Below are 18,856 nucleotides of genomic sequence, written 5' to 3' on the forward strand. Positions count from 1 at the left end.
AATTTCTGTTAGATCACTTCACTTCCATTCAGCTGAGGTTAAAACGAAACAGACTGGTAGAACATTCACCTTTTCAGAAACTGTTTCCAGAAAGAAGGATGCTCTTCTCCACACCATGAAATAAATAAAAGGACACAGCAAGTACCAGAGTTGTGAATTTAAAAGGTGGACGAACAACTGAAAAAAAAAGTCACACAAGCATTCCCTTACCTGTTTTGATGTTGATGGCAAAAAAGTTCTGAGGATTCCCGCTTGTAATCCTATAGGTCAGTTTTTCATTGGAACTAGAGTCAGGGTCCTCAGCCTGGATCTGAATGACAGATACATCCTTTGGAGAGTTTTCCATGACAACAGGATAATAAATAGGTTCCGAGGTCAGCGGGGCGTTGTCATTCACGTCTTCAATTTCAATGTAGACCTCAATAGTGGAATAGAGTGGAACAACACCCCTATCTGTGGCATATACAGTCAGCCAGTAAGACCCCGTTGTCTCTCGATCGAGAATGTCTGCAGTAGAGACGACTCCTGCGAGAAAGAAGGGAAAGAGTGACTGAGACAGCAGACCAGGAGGGGACCAAGCCAATCATCTCCAATAGAGAAGGGCTGAGCTAAGGAGGAAAGGCAAATGAAAAAAAAAATACAAACTCAAGATGCTTCTCTTTACATCAGAACATTATTTTCCGCAAAACTATACTAACTAGTTCGTCCACCATTTGAGACGTATAATCACATTCACAAATATTTTATTTGAATTTCCGGTATGGACAAAACATATACACACACACGAGACAACTGGGAAAATGGGAAGAGAGTGGGCCAGAGGTCAAAACACTTCGCATGATGCATGGGAAATCAGTGCACAATCACACCAATATTTCCACTTAACCTGAGGTTGCATTGATTTCTTATGCAACCAAAAGCTTTCCCAGGACACAATATTTTATCTGTTCATTCACAAAAGTGAAAAAGACCTTTCAAGTTGTTCTTTAGTCTATTGGGATGGAAAATGCTTTGCATGCAAAAATATAAGCCTCCTTGATGCAGTTTCCCTACAAATCAAATGTCACAGTTATTCCAAAAGAATCAGAGAAGACACTGTAATCCATACCAACATACTTTCTGCATGAGCTCCAGGTCCCTCAAGAACTCTACAGAGGGCCCCAAATAAACTCTGAGCCACTTTGAGGGATATTCGAGGACAAGCATTTTAAATTAGGAGCAGCAAATGCCCAGCCTGCTCCTTCCTACCTTTCTCATTTCAGGGTTGAAACAAGCGCCAAACAGGAAATCAAACATATGCCAGAAAAGTCAAAGGAAAACACAGTGTTCCTGAATATCATTACAACTCTCACCCAAAACACCAAAGCTGCAGAAACTTACTACAAGAACTCTTAAGTACTTACCACTGTAAAGGGAAAACCCTGGGGCTCAGCTTATAAAATCTTTAGAAGTAATTAGGATACTCATGAAAAGCATGGAATTCCTGTAAACTGTTATACTGTAAAAAACATCCATGGATGGGGTGAAGAAGCAGTTCTCCAACTCTGGCCTGAATCCTCTATCCTTGGTTCTCCTGCCAGGGTTTTGACCACATTAGGCACATAATCTGGCCTACAGATTCTGACTAAGCAAACTGCCAAGCGTATTACCTGGGAGGGAGGAGAGCATCTGTCCAGAAGCAGTTAGGCCAGAAGAGAGTTGCCTAAAATTCAGAATAGCTAAGTTATTCAAAGGGAGATCGTACAACTGATGTTGAAGTTTTGGCTCTAAAGTTATCCACCAAAGAACCCTGCAAACTTTATAATTCTCTCATAAATGAGGGCATTAAGTCTCAAATGTGAGTACGTAATGTGTTCCAGGTTGCATGGCTAATTGGAGAACCCAGGTCTGCCTGCCTTGAATATTCCACTTTGAAATCCAGACTCCACTACTTGCTACCTCTTTAACCCTGAACAATGTGTTTAAACTCAGCAAGCCTAGTTTTAGCACCCATATTTCAATACCATGGTGATCATGTAATTAAATGCATGTCAAGTGTTTGGCACAAAGTTTGCAACATATTATAGTGTTAATAGATGCTGAGTATGTGTAAAACCAAGATGAATCAAAATAAATACCCCAAAGCCTTGCAAATAGTAATCACACCCCAAAGTAAGGGCGAGGAGAGGAGAGAGTTTGGGATGGAAAATCTTGTTAGATATTATTTTCTTCTCCAGTCATGTGGCATATTGTTGCTTGGTCTTTGTGACTGCCCACGATACCTTTTCATGAAAATATCTGGTCGGTTTGGGGAACAGCAAAGTTAGTCCATTAAGAAGAAAACTTAATTCAACAAGGAACAAAATCAGAGAAGTGAGATCAGCTTTATCTGTACCTTGCCTGATCACCCACCATGCATGCACTCACATGCACAGACAGCAAGCATGCATCTGCATACACACACACACACACACACACACACACAGAGATTTGTAGTCACAGAATTGCTCTGTGGTCCCTGGAAATCACTTAAATCTCTTTTCTTACACCTGTCAAACTGGGGGATGGTGTATTACTGGCTTTGGACATTTAGGTGATTTTGAAAAGTCCTTGGATGAAAGGCACCCACTAATGTAAATTAAAATATATGGGTGAAATTTTACTCTATTTTTTAATGAAACATCAGACATGTCCTCTAGAAGCTAGAATTCTCTCATTAATATGAAATAAGTTTATGGCTATTCACTCATTAAGTAGAAGTGCAAATGAGTATCTTGGAACACAGTGTTCCGGCATCAGTCCTGATCCAAAAATCCGAGGACAAAAGGAAAAGAATGACTGTGAAATGTGTTGACAATTATTTTAAGATTCATCCAAGGCTCCATATTAACCATATAAAGCAACTAATACCCAGTGAAAGCATTTCATCACTTTCTTCAATGTTTCACAGCTAATTATGATCCACATGGTCACAATTAAAAAATGGAAATCCACATGAGCTTTTCTATCAAGCAAAAACTCACTTCTGAGGTTTCCAAAGACTGCCAAAATCATATAAGCCCATTGCTTTTTTTTTTATTACTATCATGCATTCCTTTTTATTTTTTTCAATTGAGGTATAATTGGCATACAGTAACTGTACACATTCAAAGAAAACAATTTGTAAGTTTTGATACCCTTGAACCATCACCACCATCAAGACAACAAATACAATCATTATTTCCAAAAGTATTCTTCATCCCATTTTTAATCTAATTAAAATGCTCTCAGATTTTGCCTACCCCTCCCTCCCCATGTAACAGATTAGCATCTGGTCCCATCAACTCATGGAAACAGAGGGGAAAAAGTGGAAGCAATAACAGACTTTATTTTCTTGGGCTCCAAAATCACTATGGACAGTGACCGCAGCCATGAATTTCCTCCTTGAAAGAAAAGCTATGATGAACCTAGAGAGCATATTACAAAGCAGAGACATCACTTTATTTACAAAGGTCCATATAGTCAAGGGTATGGTTTTTCCAGTAGTCATGTATGGATGTGAGAGTTGGACTACAAAGAAAGCTGAGAGCCAAAGAATTGATGTTTTTGAACTGTGGTGTTGGAGAAGACTCTTGAGAGTCCCTTGGACTGCAAGGAAATCATACCAGTCAATCCTAAAAGAAATCAACCCTGAATATTCATTGGAAGAACTGATGCTGAAGCTGAAGCTCCAATACTTTGGCCACCTGATGAAAGAGCCAACTCATTGGAAAAGACCCTGAAGCTCAGAAAGACTGAAGGCAAACGGAGAAGGAGGTGGCAGAGGATAGGATGATTAGATAGTGTCACCAATTCAATGGACATTCCTCTGAGCAAATTCCAGGAGATAGTGAAGTGATAGGGGAGCCTGGCGTGCTGCAGTCCATGGGGTTGCAAAGAGTTGGACACAACTGAGTGACTGAACAACAATTAAAAAAAATAAACCGTCTACAGTGAGCTTCTAGAAGCAAGTTTCTGGGGGTGCTGCTCAGTAGAGAGGGCTTAGGTGGAATATCCCAGATGCAGATACCTCCTTCCTCTCACATTTCACCTATCACAGAAATACACAACATAGACTCTACTGAGATGCCCAACTTTATGTTGATATTTATGAAGATGCCCATTAAAAAGTTCTTTAGAAATACAGTTGGAGTTTTTTATACTCTTTGAGATATGCTTAGGATTATAAAATTTTCCTCCTTCTATTTCTTCTCACTGTATAATAAAGGCAGACTGGAATTATTTGGGTAGCAATATTTAATAGTATAAGCAGGTACATAAACTGTATTTATTTATTTCTTAGAGCTGTGCACAGTTTGAAATGGAATAAGTTGATCCCAGCATGAAGCATGTGCCAGCTATAGTTGTTCTTTCTTTTTCACAAACAAATTATTAAAAAAAAAAAAAAAAACAACTATATATACCTTGTTCTTATCGACTAAGCTCTGAGTATTGGAGATGAGAGGAAAAATGGATGGAGCTGTTCGAAGCAGATGACTATCACAGGCTGGGTTACTCAGCTCATCATTTTCCAGCCATATCTCCATATGGAGCAACCAAGGTGTCAAATGATATCTTGCCCCAGAAAAATGACACCCAAACATCTACAACTACTCTAAAAAAACTGCCAACAAATGGTTTAGGGAATGCTTTGGTGGCCTTGTGCCTACATTACATGATGAAAATCCCTCTGCCAGGAAAAGTATTATAGATTCTGAGGCAGTTAAAAAAAAGACACACAAAGAAAAACTTTAAATCACCCTGGCGGTATATTCTTTGTAAACACTTCTGATAGAGATTTACCTGTTTCCTTGTGCACATATAATCTTTAATTCTTACTCCCAGGTAGTCAAAATATTAACTCCCAATTCTCAGTGCACTTACATTTTGTAATAACTTTTTATTCTGAAATAATTATAAAAGTAATAGGAAGGTACAAAGAAATGGACTAGAGTTCCTGGGCAACCTTCACCCAGCTTCCCCCAGTGTTAACATTAAGTGTATTTTTAAATTGCTTATTTCTCCAAGAATCAAACACTTAGTACTTTTATTTCTGAGAGAACATGGAACTCTTTCATGGGCTTCATAATCCCTTTTAGCCAAACTTTGCTTGCCTTTATTTAACAGGATCACACAGATACTATTTTTCTTTCTTTTCCTATTCATCCCTAGACTTGTATAAAGCTCTTATGGCCTTAGGAAGGATCACTGTTCTGAGCCGAGTGTGGTGATAATTAGGGAAAGAATGGGGATTTTATCCTCATAGCTCAACCCAGGTCACTCCACTCACACCCATGGTCATCCCTATAATCATTACCACTCTGAAACAGACTAAAATCAACTGCCATCAGCTAAAATGGGATGAGCCAAGACGCACAAAGCAATCGTGGGAGGACAGAATCTTAAAATAGGTATTCAAAATGCTTCAGACACATTTTAGTATATACATATTATATATGCATATACTTTAATACACTTTATATGTCACATATCTGACACGTAATGTACTTAAACATATGCTTTAAAGCACTTTTAAAAGTGAAAATTTTAAGCGAATCACCCAGCTAATCAAGTGTCAGAGTCAGGTCTGGAATCTGGAGCTGTGAACCCGGAGCACACTCTCTTTTCATTACTGGAGCTGCCTGCTGATCTATCCACATGTGCCCATTATCATGAAAAAGAAGGCAATCCCCTGCCCCAGCATCCCTCACAGTGGGTTGGTATCAGCTCTTTGGTAGCAGGAAATTCAATAGTTTCCTTGCTTCCCTCTATTTAAGTTGTTTCAACATATTATTCTGAATCCATTTTTATATCTCCTCAGAAGATTCTCAGATGCTGGAATGGTTGGAGGCCAGGAGAACTGAAAGACAATTTCTTCCTTAAATACCCCATCACCCCTCTGCTTTTGTACAAAGGTGTCTGCACTTTCTGCTCCTTCAGTCCCTGCCTCCAGGAACCAAACCACCTTCTCTGTTCTGCAAGAAGTTTCAGATTCAGAGAACACCCTCCCCCAGCCAGCCAGGGTCTGGGGCATCCTGGCGGCTTTTGTCTTAGCACTTTACTTTGTCCCTTCACCAATCTACTATGGCCTCCCTATGAATACAGAGCATTCTGTCTTGTTTTCCTCTATTCTAGGATGGTGGATAGAAATTTGGAACACTGTAAATGTTGAATAAATAAATGAAGGATAACATCATAACATTTGGTAAATGCAGGCAAGTTGGGATGTCTGGCTCTTTATAGACAAGCACTCTGAGAAATAGCTTCATTTGAAAAAAAAAACAAAACTGAGTCATCCAGCCATCCTGTGATCCCTAGGCAAAATAAAATGGGATAGACCGAGCCTGTCATCCGTTTTAGATTTCTCTAGTGTACATGCAGAGTTACCTAGCTCTGGAAGTCAACTGTCCATCTGTGAACTATCCTGTTTGATAAAACAGTTTTCTTTTTTAAAAAATTTTTATTTATTTTAATTGGAGGATAGGTACCTTACAATATTATGATGGCTTTTGCCATACATCAACACGAATCAGCCACAGGTATACACGTGTCCTCCCATCCTGAACATCCTCCCACCTTCCCTCCCACCCCATTCCTTCAGATTGTCACAGAGCGCCAGCTCCAAGTGCCCTGAGGATAAGACAGGTTTTTTAAAAAACATGTGTAGTTTGGAGTTGTCCCTTTACTACCAAGAATGTGGATGGTGTCATGGTATTATCTTCAAGGCTTGAAGCCAAGATGCCGCTTCTTGAAGACATCAGTGGCTTTTATCATTCACTTACACATTGCATTGTTCACAGATTCACACCACAGACAGTCGGAATTAAAGCCCTGGGCCCCCGAAAAGAGAGCCTGCAAGGCACACTCCCTCTCTGACCACTCATCCACTGATTCTCATCCACCCCGACACTTTTGTTCTACTCCGTTCCCTCCTCTTCATACCAACTCCTGTTGATGAGATATCTTTCATCTTTGCAGAAGAAGAAAAAGCCACGGCCCAGTTGCAGGAAACAATTATGTCCTGAAATGCAAGTCGCCTTCATTCCATGTTATTTCACGAGGCTCAGGCTGGAGAGCAGCATATTAAATTAAGGCAAAAGACTGCAGACTGATTTCAAGCTTTTGTTTGGAGTTAATGAAAATGGACAGCTCTCCTTGTCTGTTTGGGGCCCAGGAATTTTAAAACTTTGCTGCCTGCTCAAAAGCCTCCCAGGACGTTCTATGAACTCAGTAAACATATGCTCAGTATTTGATTTTGTTTTTAAGACAAACTTTTCAGGACCAGTTTTGAATGGACTCAAAATGTATACCTGTTCTCTCTCTACAGTAAATCTGGTCTGTGTAGCTAGCACCAGATGCCAACAGCCTGAAAACAGGAAGTGGACAGAGGACCAATCTGTAGCAACACATCCAGCTCTCATTGTTTTGTTTTTCTTTTCTTTACTGTATCCCAGATTGTTTCCAGCCTCAGAGCCTTTCTGGGGTCCATGCTAATTTGCATACCATCCCTAAGCACAATGACTGGATTCACACAGTCAAGTAGAAAGGAAGGTTGAAATTTATTTTTTTTTAATTTTTTTTTATTTATTTTTATTAGTTCGAGGCTAATTACTTTATAATATTGTAGTGGATTTTGCCATACGTTGACGTGAATCAGCCATGGATTTACATGCGTTCCCCATCCTGATCCCTGCCCCCACCTCCCTCTCCATCCCATCCCTCTGGGTCTTCCCAGTGCACCAGCCCTGAGCACTTGTCTCATGCATCCAACCTGGGCTGGTGATCTGTTTCACCCTTGATAGTATACTTGTTTCAGTGCTATTCTCTCAGAACATCCCACCCTCACCTTCTCTCACAGAGTCCCAGAGTCTGTTGAAATTTAAACCAATGGAGAAAATGATTTCAGGAAACATGAAATAAAGTCAAGAAGTAGTTTTGTTGAGTGTCTAAATGCACAGAGGTTATTTCACAAAGAGCAGTAATTAGCTGGATTCTTTAGAAGAAATGAGCATACACATTTTGGTTAGATACACAGAAATACTTTCTGATACCATTGCAGAGGAACAAAGAAGTAGGTCTATGAGGGAAGCTGAAGTTCCTATCTATTCCTGTGTTTCAGTGATAGGAGACAGAGCAACAGAGAAGAAGAGACAGGAAGAAAGAAAGAAAAGGAAGGGGGAGGAGGGAAGAAGGAAGGAAGGAAAGAGAAAGAAAAAGAGAAAAAGAAGGAAGAAAAAGAAAGAGGCAATCTTTTGATTAGCAAAAACTTTCGGAGCACTCAAATTGGTTACCAGGTAAATCTTTGTGTTAAAAATAAAAAGACTTCATTGTAGAAGAAAACATGCAAAATAAATACGCTTTAAAAACATTCATTATTTCATGACCCAAAGATAATCACTGTTAATGTCCTTGATGTATTGCCTTTGCTCTAGGTTAGTTTCTCCCCAAAGCAGAATATTCCTCAGAAACTGTGGATCCTCACTTACTATCATCTACTGAACAGCTTTCCATAACAATACCTGTAGTTCTATACATTTTGCTTTTAATGCCCACTTGCCCACTAGCCAACTAACAGAAAATATAAGTTCCCTCCATACAAGAGTTTTCTCTGTTGCATCACTGTTGTCTACCCTAGAGAAATGGCTAGTACACACTACATGCTCAATAAATACTTGTTGAAATACTCACACAATGTTTACCATTTATTTAATGAAGCCCCTTTGCTAAGTCATTTATTAGGTCGTATTTTAGTTTTTGTTCAGTTCAGTTCAGTTCAGTCGCTCAGTTATGTCCGACTCTTTGTGACCCCATGAATCACAGCACGCCAGGCCTCCCTGTCCATCACCAACTCCCGGAGTCTACCCAAACCCATGTCCATCAGGTCGGTGATGCCACCCAGCCATCTCATCCTCTGTTGTCCCCTTCTCCTCCTGCCCCCAATCCCTCCCAGCATCAGGGTCTTTTCCAATGAGTCAACTCTTCACATGAGGTGGCCAAAGTATTGGAATTTCAGCTTCAACATCAGTCCTTCCAATGAACACCCAGGACTGATCTCCTTTAGGATGGACTGGTTGGATCTCCTTGCAGTCCAAGGGACTCTCAAGAGTCTTCTCCAACACCACAGTTCAAAAGCATCAATTTTTTGGCGCTCAGCTTTCTGTACTTTATTTACTGTACTATATGACATAATGGCTTTACTCACATACACTGTGAAATGTTTACCACAATAAGTTTAGTTAGCATCCATGATCTCAAATTGTAGATACAAAAAAAAAAAAAAGAAAAAAAAAAATCTGCGACTGGGAATTTAAGTTTTGCTTAGGAAACCCTTTTCACTTCCAAGAATTAGACTAGACTTGAAGAAATATCTCCTGAACCAAAATGTCTGGGCTAATGCTTTGGAGTGCGTACTACAGACATATTCACAAAAGCTCTTGTGCTTACTTTAAAGCAATGCAGGGTGGGACAAAGTTCACTCTTAAAAATGGGACTGCACCACTTGCTCTTTATGGAAATTTTCACTTTTGGAAAACTTTTTCTCCAAGTTAAGAGGAACACTTTTCCTTTTTCTTTTTTATTTCGCCTGTATCAGAATATGGCAACTACAAGTCACAGTGTACTCACCCAGATACAAAGCTCTTATCTACCACTCCACAGGGAGCTTTCCAGGTGGTACTAGTGGCAAAGAATCCACTTGCCAATGCAGGAGACATGGGTTCAGTCCCTAGGTCAGGACAGAGGAGCCCAGCGGGCTACAGTCTGTAGGGTTGCAGAGCTGGACCCGACTAAGCACTGTTATACCTTTCCATAAGGAGCAAAAGCCTTCAGAAACTTCCTAATAAAACAATGAAAGCATACAGCTCACTTATTCTTTTTCACAAGTGAATTCACTCTGACTTTCACAGCTGAGTTGATATTTACAAGAAAATATTTTTACTGAAGTTGCACAGATAACTGCATACATGATACCCCAAAAAGCTGAAATGATTCCCTTGGCAAAAACACACTCTAGGTGATGGAAGTGAAGCATGGAGTAAACAAAGGAAGCTGGATTGGAGTCCAAGTTTGGTATTGTGGTTGCTTTTTCCTGAATGTGATTGAAAAACTTATAACTATGTTTATCATGACAAGTTTATAAAAGCTTATCTAGGAGAAAAACACCCTCCAGGACTTGTGTCTTCTTTCATCCTTTCAGGTTAAATCTCACTAGATTGCTTTTTCCTTTAACCAGTGTTGCTGAAATTACACAGACAATGCCGTACTTAGGTAATTAAGTTAGACTGATTAGGTTATAGGGACTATACACGCACATGAATAAAATCCTTGAAACCACCTTACCTTTCTTTACAGTGGAAACAATAAACTCTTTGCTTTCCTATTTATAACCAAATAAGCACCTACAATAGCCCAGAGAAACCAGGGCCCAGAGGAGGGAAGTGTCTGGTTTCAGCTAATTGAGTTTCTCCAGTTCTCATCTTCTACAGATTCCTTGGATTGTTTTCCAATTTTCATTCGCATTACATCCCATTAAATGGTTCTAACCTCTGACACGTGCACGCCACCCTGGATTCATCTTCTATTCATAAGTGGGATGAAATGTGCTCACTTGCTCTGTGGACAGGACCAGAGGCACTGACAAGACAGAGATAAATACTCAGGCTGTTAGGCCAGCTTTTGAGAAGAAAACAAAAGCAGACTCCTCATCTAGCTGGAGTCCTTAACATCGGGGTGTGCAGGCACAAGGCTTGCATTTTTGATAAATATGTAGCTGTTGACTTACAGGAAGAAGTGAAAAGAAGAAAGAAAAGCTGCTATTAAGCCTAGTGTGTTGTTACCATGCTGATTTTATGCCTCAGGTAGGAACTCTTTTCCAAAATTTCTATATTTAAAAGTGCTTAGTGATTCTAAGCTATGCAAATAGCAGTACAGGTAAATGTTAGTTTTAGGACAAATTATTGAGATTTGTGAACAAACTGCTATGCCATTTTCTCAACATGGAGATGAAAAATCATGTTGAATTTTCTCCCCTTTGTAAGAACATTTATTAAGATACTACCCATAATGTGATGCAAGTAATATGTAGGGAATCAGAAACAACTATTTTAGAAACTCTAAAAATAAAGCAGTAATAACGTGACCTCTGCATTACTGTGAAAATTCAAGATAATTTGAAAATTATTTTAGTATATTCTGTTAACATACTGATTAAAATATGTATGTGAATGGCTCCCAAGAACGGTTCTGAAGTTAGGTATAGACAGTGTATGTCCATTACTGATAAATTTTCAGTATCCTAAGAAAATTGAGTCACTGACATTAATATGTGTAAGACTGGTCTTTGGGAGGTATCCCTCAACAAATGTGGCTGCAGGTTAGACTTAGGGTAGCTCCTTGTAGCTTCCAAGGACACAGGAGGATCAAAGGGCAGAGAGGAGGGGAGTTCAGAAAGGAGGCCTCGGGCTTCACTGCACACCCTTCCTCCTTTCAGGAGTCTACACTGCATAGTCCAATAGAGCTGAATTCCTAGGTCCCTAAGGAAGGCTGCAACAGCAAAGGACAGCATGGGAAATGTGGTATTAAAGAGGATGCAGGGATAAAAGGAGAACAGCTTAAAAAATAAAGAGGATGCAGGGAAAAAGAAATACCATATGGTATTACTTCTATGTGGAATTTAACATGTGACACAAATACACTTATCTATGAAACACAAACTGACACACAGACATAGAGAGCAGACTTGTGATTGCCAAGGGGAGAGTGGCTGGGGACAGGTTGGGAATTTGGGATTAGCAGATGCAAAGTATTATGTAGAGAATGGATAAACAGCAAGGTCCTACTTGGGGGATTAATATAACAAAGAATCCATGTATATGTAGAACTGAATCACTTTCCTGTACAACAGAAACTAATGCAACTTTGTAAATCAACTATCTGTCAATAAAATAAATTAAAAAAAAAAAAAACTAAAATAGAATGCAGGAGTAACCCTGGATTTCTCAGATCATCCTGGACTGCAAGTTGCCTACCGAATTTTTGTATTAGGGTCCATACTGGCCTGCTATTTGCTCAGTCTTAGGCATGCTCTGTAGTTACAGAGGCACTTGCCTTTTGGAGGAGCAGATTTCATGGCAGGTGACCTTAATTCTGGACTTAGTGCCTATCTCCACATTAGACTATAATATCCCCCAGGGCAGAAAGGGTCCTTCCTGTCTCACTCCACACAGAACCCAGCACCTCCAGAGCCCCTGACGCTTTGTGCACAAAATACTTGAACATTAAATATGTGTTGAAGGAGCGAACGGTGTTTCTATTTCCAATGGAGTTTTGATGGCTGCGCAGAAAGAACCCAGCCGAGAATTATTATAACTCCATTAACAGCGTCCAACATATGGCAACGCGCTAAAAAGGAAAAAAAAAAGAAAGCAACCTAGTTAGCCCCAGGAGACCAGAAACAGGAAGAGCTGCTAAAAGAAAGTTTAATTAAGAAGGCAGGAGGCCCTACTGAGACGTCTAATGTCCCCGGTTGGCATAGCCTTCCATAACCTCCATGAGGCTGCAGGAAGGGTAGGTGGGCGAGCTTGGCCCGCTGCGGAGCCAGCCAGAGAGGGCAGTGACCGCGGCGCACGCGGGACGTCCTGCTTCAGCGTGCAGCCTGTGTGCGACCAGGCGCTGGGACGGCGGTGCAAACACACCCCAAGGCCCGGGTCGCCTGTAGCGTCTGCTCGGCCTCCCGCAGAAAGTCTCCAAGTTCAAGGCCAGCTGCAGAGGGCGCAGCAGCCAGAGCCATCCTCTCCCGCAGAGGGCTGAGGGCCAGGCCCAGAGAGACCCGGTGCAGCCGAGCGAGCGCCCCGCGGCCATCTCCGCCGTCCCATCTGCTCCCCCTGCGCCCACCCACCTGCACACTGCAGACACCTGAGAACGGCTCACGTCGGCCCCGCGGCCTGGAAGAAGCAGCCTCCCACCTTGGAGACACAGACGGCGCTTCTGGCTCTGTGAAGTCAGTAACTCCCAACCCAGACTCGGCCACTCACTCTCCCGCTGCATTTGTGGCCGCCATTACTATGGCACTGAAGACCCCATTCTGCAGTTTTCCTTGTATGTCTGACACCTCAACGAGGGTCTTAAAGGGGGCCAGTGTCTTATTCATCTTCTGCTTGCTCCGTCCCTGACACACAGAATCACTCAGCCAGTGCGAGCTGGATGAAAGGGAAACCCATTCCTGAGCTGCAGCCATTCGCAGAGAGGTCCTGCTGGGGAATGTGCCAACAGGTAAATCTTGTCATGAAGATCGTAAAGTCCCGGAGAAGGGGATAACTGTTCTTGTGCAAAGAGAAATTATAGCAAGGAAGGGGAGGCAAATGTGTAATATATTTATTCATAACCAGTTCAAGGAATGCTTCAAAGACATGCCGACACAGGATTTTTAAACCAGCTATAAATAAATGCTTTATTTTTAGTGAGTAGGGCTGATCAGTCCTTCACACGGTTTCTTGCAGAGAACCAATATTAAATTCCTAAGGAACAGTTGTTCACAACCAGTTGATCTCTGGAATACCTAACTTCTGTTTTAGCTATCAAACCAAAGCCCTGAGCAGAGACCAGAAAGGTTTCAAATGCCCATTAAATAAATGGTCATATTCGCTGGGAAGCATCCAGAAGAGATGGGTGGAAAAAAAATCACTAAAATAAGTTAGACCTCCTGCCTCCATGCCCAAGTCTGAGCACTGACCTCCCAAGAAGTCTGGCTCATTCCTGGAGTCTGGGCGGTCTCTTGGCTCTTACATTGTATTTTTCATGGCACAACTGGCTTTTGTGTATGATCGGAACCTGACAGCTACGGCTGTTCTAAAATGAAAAACTACAACTATTTAGCTTCCATTACATATAATTCACAATCTCTGATGGAAATGTTCAAGTCACTTAGGACTCTGACTTGGAACCATGTATCTGTTTTAATTCAGATGACAGCAGTAATTCATTTGGACAACATGATTCATATTATGTGCTTCTCCTTCACTGTAACCTTTGCATTATGAAATGACACCGCTTCATGAGACCACCTCGAAAGAGTAAGAAGCAAATCCTTTTACATATATGAGTCTTATTACTTATCCAGTGTATAGAATTGTTTATTCCTACAGGAAAAGAACAAGTGTGTATTATGTTTTTATTTTAATTGGTAATGGTCACTGAGTTAAGATCAATTTAGTAAGTCCAATCTGTGTATTTTTTAAATGAAATACAATAGGAAGGAAAAATCAGTGTTGTGTATAATAAGGATAAATAGTGCTTTGTAAAACTTATATGTGTGAGAATGAGAGTACAGTGGGCTAGGATACAAAATGCATTTAAATGCATTTTTTACTGAGGGTGATGACCAAAAAAAGGCAGAAAATGGCTGATAAATTGACTGTGAGTGAAAGTCGCTCAGTCGTGTTCTGACTCTTTGCGACCCCCTTTCCGACTCTTCATAGACCCCATGAACTATACAGTCCATGGAATTCTCCAGGCCAGAATACTGGAGTGGGTAGCCTTTCCCTTCTCCAGGGGATCTTCCGAACCCAGGGATCGAACCCAGGTCTCCTGCACTGCAAGCAGATTCTTTACCAGCTGGGCCACCAGGGAAGCCCCATAAATTGACTGTAAATGACCCTAATTTTTAAGTCAGGAAGCATAGTGAAAATTCAGGTAAAAAGTCTTGATTTTATCTCTGTCATTTGCTAGTGATGTGCCCTTGTGCAAATAACAACTTCTCTGCTTGTTTCCTTACCTATAAAGTAGGGATGGCACCTCATAAAGTTACTTGAGGTTTAAAGAAAATAAAAGTGTTTAATTCACTATTATGATAAAGGTAGGAAACACAGATTGTTTACTATTTAAAATGCCTAGCACAGTGCCTAGTACATAATAGAAAGTGTGAAAGTGTTAGTCACTCAGTCATGTCCTACTCTCTGCAACCTAATGGACTGCAGCCTGCTATACGCCTCTGTCCATGGAATTCTCCAGGCAAGAAGACTGGAATGTGTAGCCATTCCCTTCTCCAGAGGATCTTCATGACCCAGGGATTGAACCTGGGTCTTCTGCATTGCACGCAGACTCTTTCTTTACGGTCTGAGCCACCAGGGTATGTAATAAGTACTCTTTAAATACTAGTAATTATTGCTTTTATATTATATTTTTAAAGTATTACTATTGTTTTATAAGGCAATATGTATTTTATGATCAAGTATTGCCTACAATAGCATCACCAGCTCAATGTATATGAATTTGAGTAAACTGTGGGAGATGAGAGGATAAAGGAGCCTGGCATGCTGCAGTCCATGGGTTCGTAGAGTCAGGTGTGACTTCGCGGCTGAACAACAACAATAAAAATTGCATAAAATGCAAGAATCAAGTATTACATTCCAAGCTCAATGGACATAACTAAGCAAACAAGACTGGCACTCTTGTCATTGCCACACTTTCTGATTCAAATCTCTTGACATTCAGCTGAAAAATTAGCTAATAGCTCATTATTTAACCCTGGCTAACAATAGCAAGAAACTGCGAACTAAACATTACATTAGCATTTCATCAGCAGAAGTTAAACTCACTGGTCAGACTAAAGCAAAGAAGCAGAGTAGGTATATAAGGTTAGAGCGATGCCCGTGCCTTTGACAGAGTGCTGACTGTACCATAGCACTCACAGGCACCATATTAAACCCATTTTAGAGATGAGAAAACAGGTTTGAAAGTTGCAATGATGTTTGCAAGGTCATACCATTATAAGTGAGAGAATCATGCTTTGCTTTCATGTCTGGGGTATCTTGAGAATCTCCACACAGGAAGAACATCACAGTCTGTGGCAGGTGAAGGCCCACTATATTCATGAGCTCCCTCTTCCTGAGCCTTTCTGCTCCATCAATAGGCAGATGTAACTGATAGAAAGCTCCTTCTCGTATCTGACCCCCATATTTGCCTGCCTACACTTTCCACCCACTGGAACACTACAGAATATACATTCAGCCTCTTCTATTTCACATAACTGAATACAACGAACGAGTCTATCTATTCTCTGTATTCTCTTCTCTGGAGTCAACATTCCTAGTTGTCTTTGGATTTCACTCTTATAAGATGGCTTTTACCCATTCTTCGCATGCTGTTCATCTACTCCCCTAGATGGTACTCAATCTGAAAACACCCCGTAATGCACTATTCCCAATGCATGAAGCCTGCCCAGAGTACTGGAAAACTGGTTCATTCAAAACCACACTTGGGCATCACTGTACTTGGAGGTCACGTTAAGCTAAATAGAAACAGACTGCATCACAATTTCACCTCCAGGTTTTGTCACCTAAAGAATCAAGGTAGTTTTCAAATGAATTTCCAAGCCATGTTTCCACCGTTCATTTCTACAACCACACTTCTGAACCTCAATGAAAGTTTTATTTTCATCCCTGTAATATTTCCTTGCCTTGCTTTTGGCCCAGCTTTTCAGCCTGGAGAGGTCATTTCAATTCTTAATTCTGTCTTTCATAAAATTAAGTCATTCTCAGGAGTATATCACATGCAAATGTAAAAAGTATGTGGTTACATTAAACCGCTGTAAGTTGACAGCCAAGGAGAGCAGATGGGAATGTATATATACACCCAGAGAAGCACCCATTTTTGCTCGTCTCATTAAATCTTGAGCTCACACACTCCCGAGCCCTGTGTCCTCTCCTTTCACTACATCGTGGGGGCACAAAGGTCACCGTATTCATTTTGAATGAATGATTATTAATTTGCACATGTCAAAACTCACTGCTAGAATTGATGATAAGCCAAGAGGCAGGAGAGGAAATAAAACACCACACATCTGAAGTGCGGGTTCAAAGGCAAGGACTGGCACGTGTTGCCTCCCTGAACACAATCAGTTAGAGACGTGACAGAAAATGGAAATCCATATGAGAAAGGAATCCGGCAGAAAGACAAAGGAGAGACAGACAGGAAGAAAACACAAATATGCACGTGCCTACATATACACACACACTCACACAACTGACTGGTAAAATTTCTTAAAGCAGTTACTAGAAGGCTTTCACACATGAATACTGTCATTTAATGGCATTAGATCCTTGACTTTGTATTACTATTAATAGACAGCCTATTAGGGCCTTGCTATTTACGGGTTTCCACAAGGCAACATGATTTCCCAGTAGTATATTACCATTAATTGGTAAAAGGCACTCTAGGAATATCAGTCTAAAACAATAGCTCAGCCACAATTAAAACAGAACTGCACTTGCTGACCTAGACGACAAAGCCAAGTGTGCCTGGGAAACTCTCCGCAATGTTTTACAACCTGAACTAATTAAAGATCACATTTTCCATACAGCCAGAGAGCAAACATGAGAAACACCCCTCAGCTGAAGACTTTCTGGTTTGATGGTTACTATAATGAGTTCAGTCCCAAAGGAACAAGACGATGGAAAGCTGCTTCTGTCTGAAGGTTGTGGCATGAAACTCGGACACCCTTAATTTTAGAGCAGTTCTTTCTTATGTAGTATCAACTTCATCCAAAGTCACCACAATCCATTTCTTTTCCTGCAGTGAACACAGGGAATGTAGGGGAAAATGCATCTCATTGTAGCCTGCTAAATTTCTTAAACAGACTTAATGTTGACAAAGATTAAGAATAGCATATCACTATTGCCAGACTGTGTGTTGGATGAGTTTCCTTTATTAACTTAGGGGAGTCTTCCCTCATCTAAAACAGGCAGCAGAGTAAACCTGTTTTTACTATATGATTAAAGTATCTTTACGCAGGCAGCCCAAGGCACCCCGAGTTATTGCTCTGTCGCCTGGAGGTAAATTAAGGTGATCCTTTTCCTTTTCCCCATCTCTAATAGGATTGTACATTCTGCTTCTGGCAAAACCGATTACACTATTACCTACTGTAGAAACCTCATTTCTGAATGCTGATGGGTGTTCTGTCACATTTGGCTTGAAAAAAAATACCTCTGAGTACTTTTGTTCTGATAAGGGTGGAATCTTGCAAGAAGGATGCTTTCTGGGAGGGAAAGCAAAACACAAAAGAAAAATGCACATTAGGCACTTAATGTGAATTACCAGATGTCATTATTTGAAAACATTTCATATTGTTTTTCCTTCTTCAAATTCCTTTTACAGTCAGCCTAATCATGTTGGCCAGCATTTTAGAGCATCAGTGCCATCGCGGTAGGTGCAGGTTATTTTTCATCTCCAACATAAATCTGTTCTTAGAAGAAAAAAAAACCTTCTGATAATAAGATATTTAAAGTTAAACTAAAATGTAATAAATTAATCTAAACCAATGCTCTATGACCCAATACAAATCTTCGGGATATGAAAGGAAAGGAAGAAAGGAAAAAAGGAAAAAAATCAATATGTAATGTGTGTGATGAGTCTTAGCATTTTAGTGTCAATAAGCCCTGAAAATTCTAGTCAACAAATATTTATGCTTAATTATTTATGCTTAAATATTAAGCATCTACTGTGGTGTTCATTGGAAGGACTGATGCTGAAGCTGAAACTCCAATACTTTGGCCACCTCATGCGAAGAGCTGACTCATTGGAAAAGACCCTGATGCTGGGAGGGGTTGGGGGCAGGAGGAGAAGGGGATGACAGAGGATGACATGGCTGGATGGCATCACCAACTCGATGGACATGGGTTTGAGTAAACTCCGGGAGTTGGTGATGGACAGGGAGGCCTGGCGTGCTGCGATTCATGGGGTCACAAAGAGTCAGACACAACTGAGTGACTAAACTGAACTGAACTGACTGATGCTTCATGCATTTTCTCAATCTGTGGATACAGCAGCCCAAAAAGAATTAAAAGCACTTTCCATTTCACAATAT

At 40.7% G+C, this 18,856-nt stretch overlaps 1 protein-coding gene across 2 annotated transcripts in view; it reads right to left on the reverse strand.

The window, feature by feature from the left end:
* The window catches only part of FAT3 (FAT atypical cadherin 3), a 624,278-nt gene that overhangs the window by 433,475 nt on the left and 171,947 nt on the right, over positions 1 to 18,856 (reverse strand). For both annotated transcript variants that reach the window (XM_065936477.1, XM_065936476.1), the window contains exon 2: positions 211 to 525. In XM_065936477.1, the coding sequence (XP_065792549.1) occupies positions 211 to 525 (315 nt within the window). The remainder of the gene's footprint in view (positions 1 to 210; positions 526 to 18,856) is intronic.

The sequence above is a fragment of the Muntiacus reevesi genome, chromosome 5, assembly GCF_963930625.1.
Source record: "Muntiacus reevesi chromosome 5, mMunRee1.1, whole genome shotgun sequence".
Lineage (NCBI taxonomy): Eukaryota > Metazoa > Chordata > Mammalia > Artiodactyla > Cervidae > Muntiacus > Muntiacus reevesi.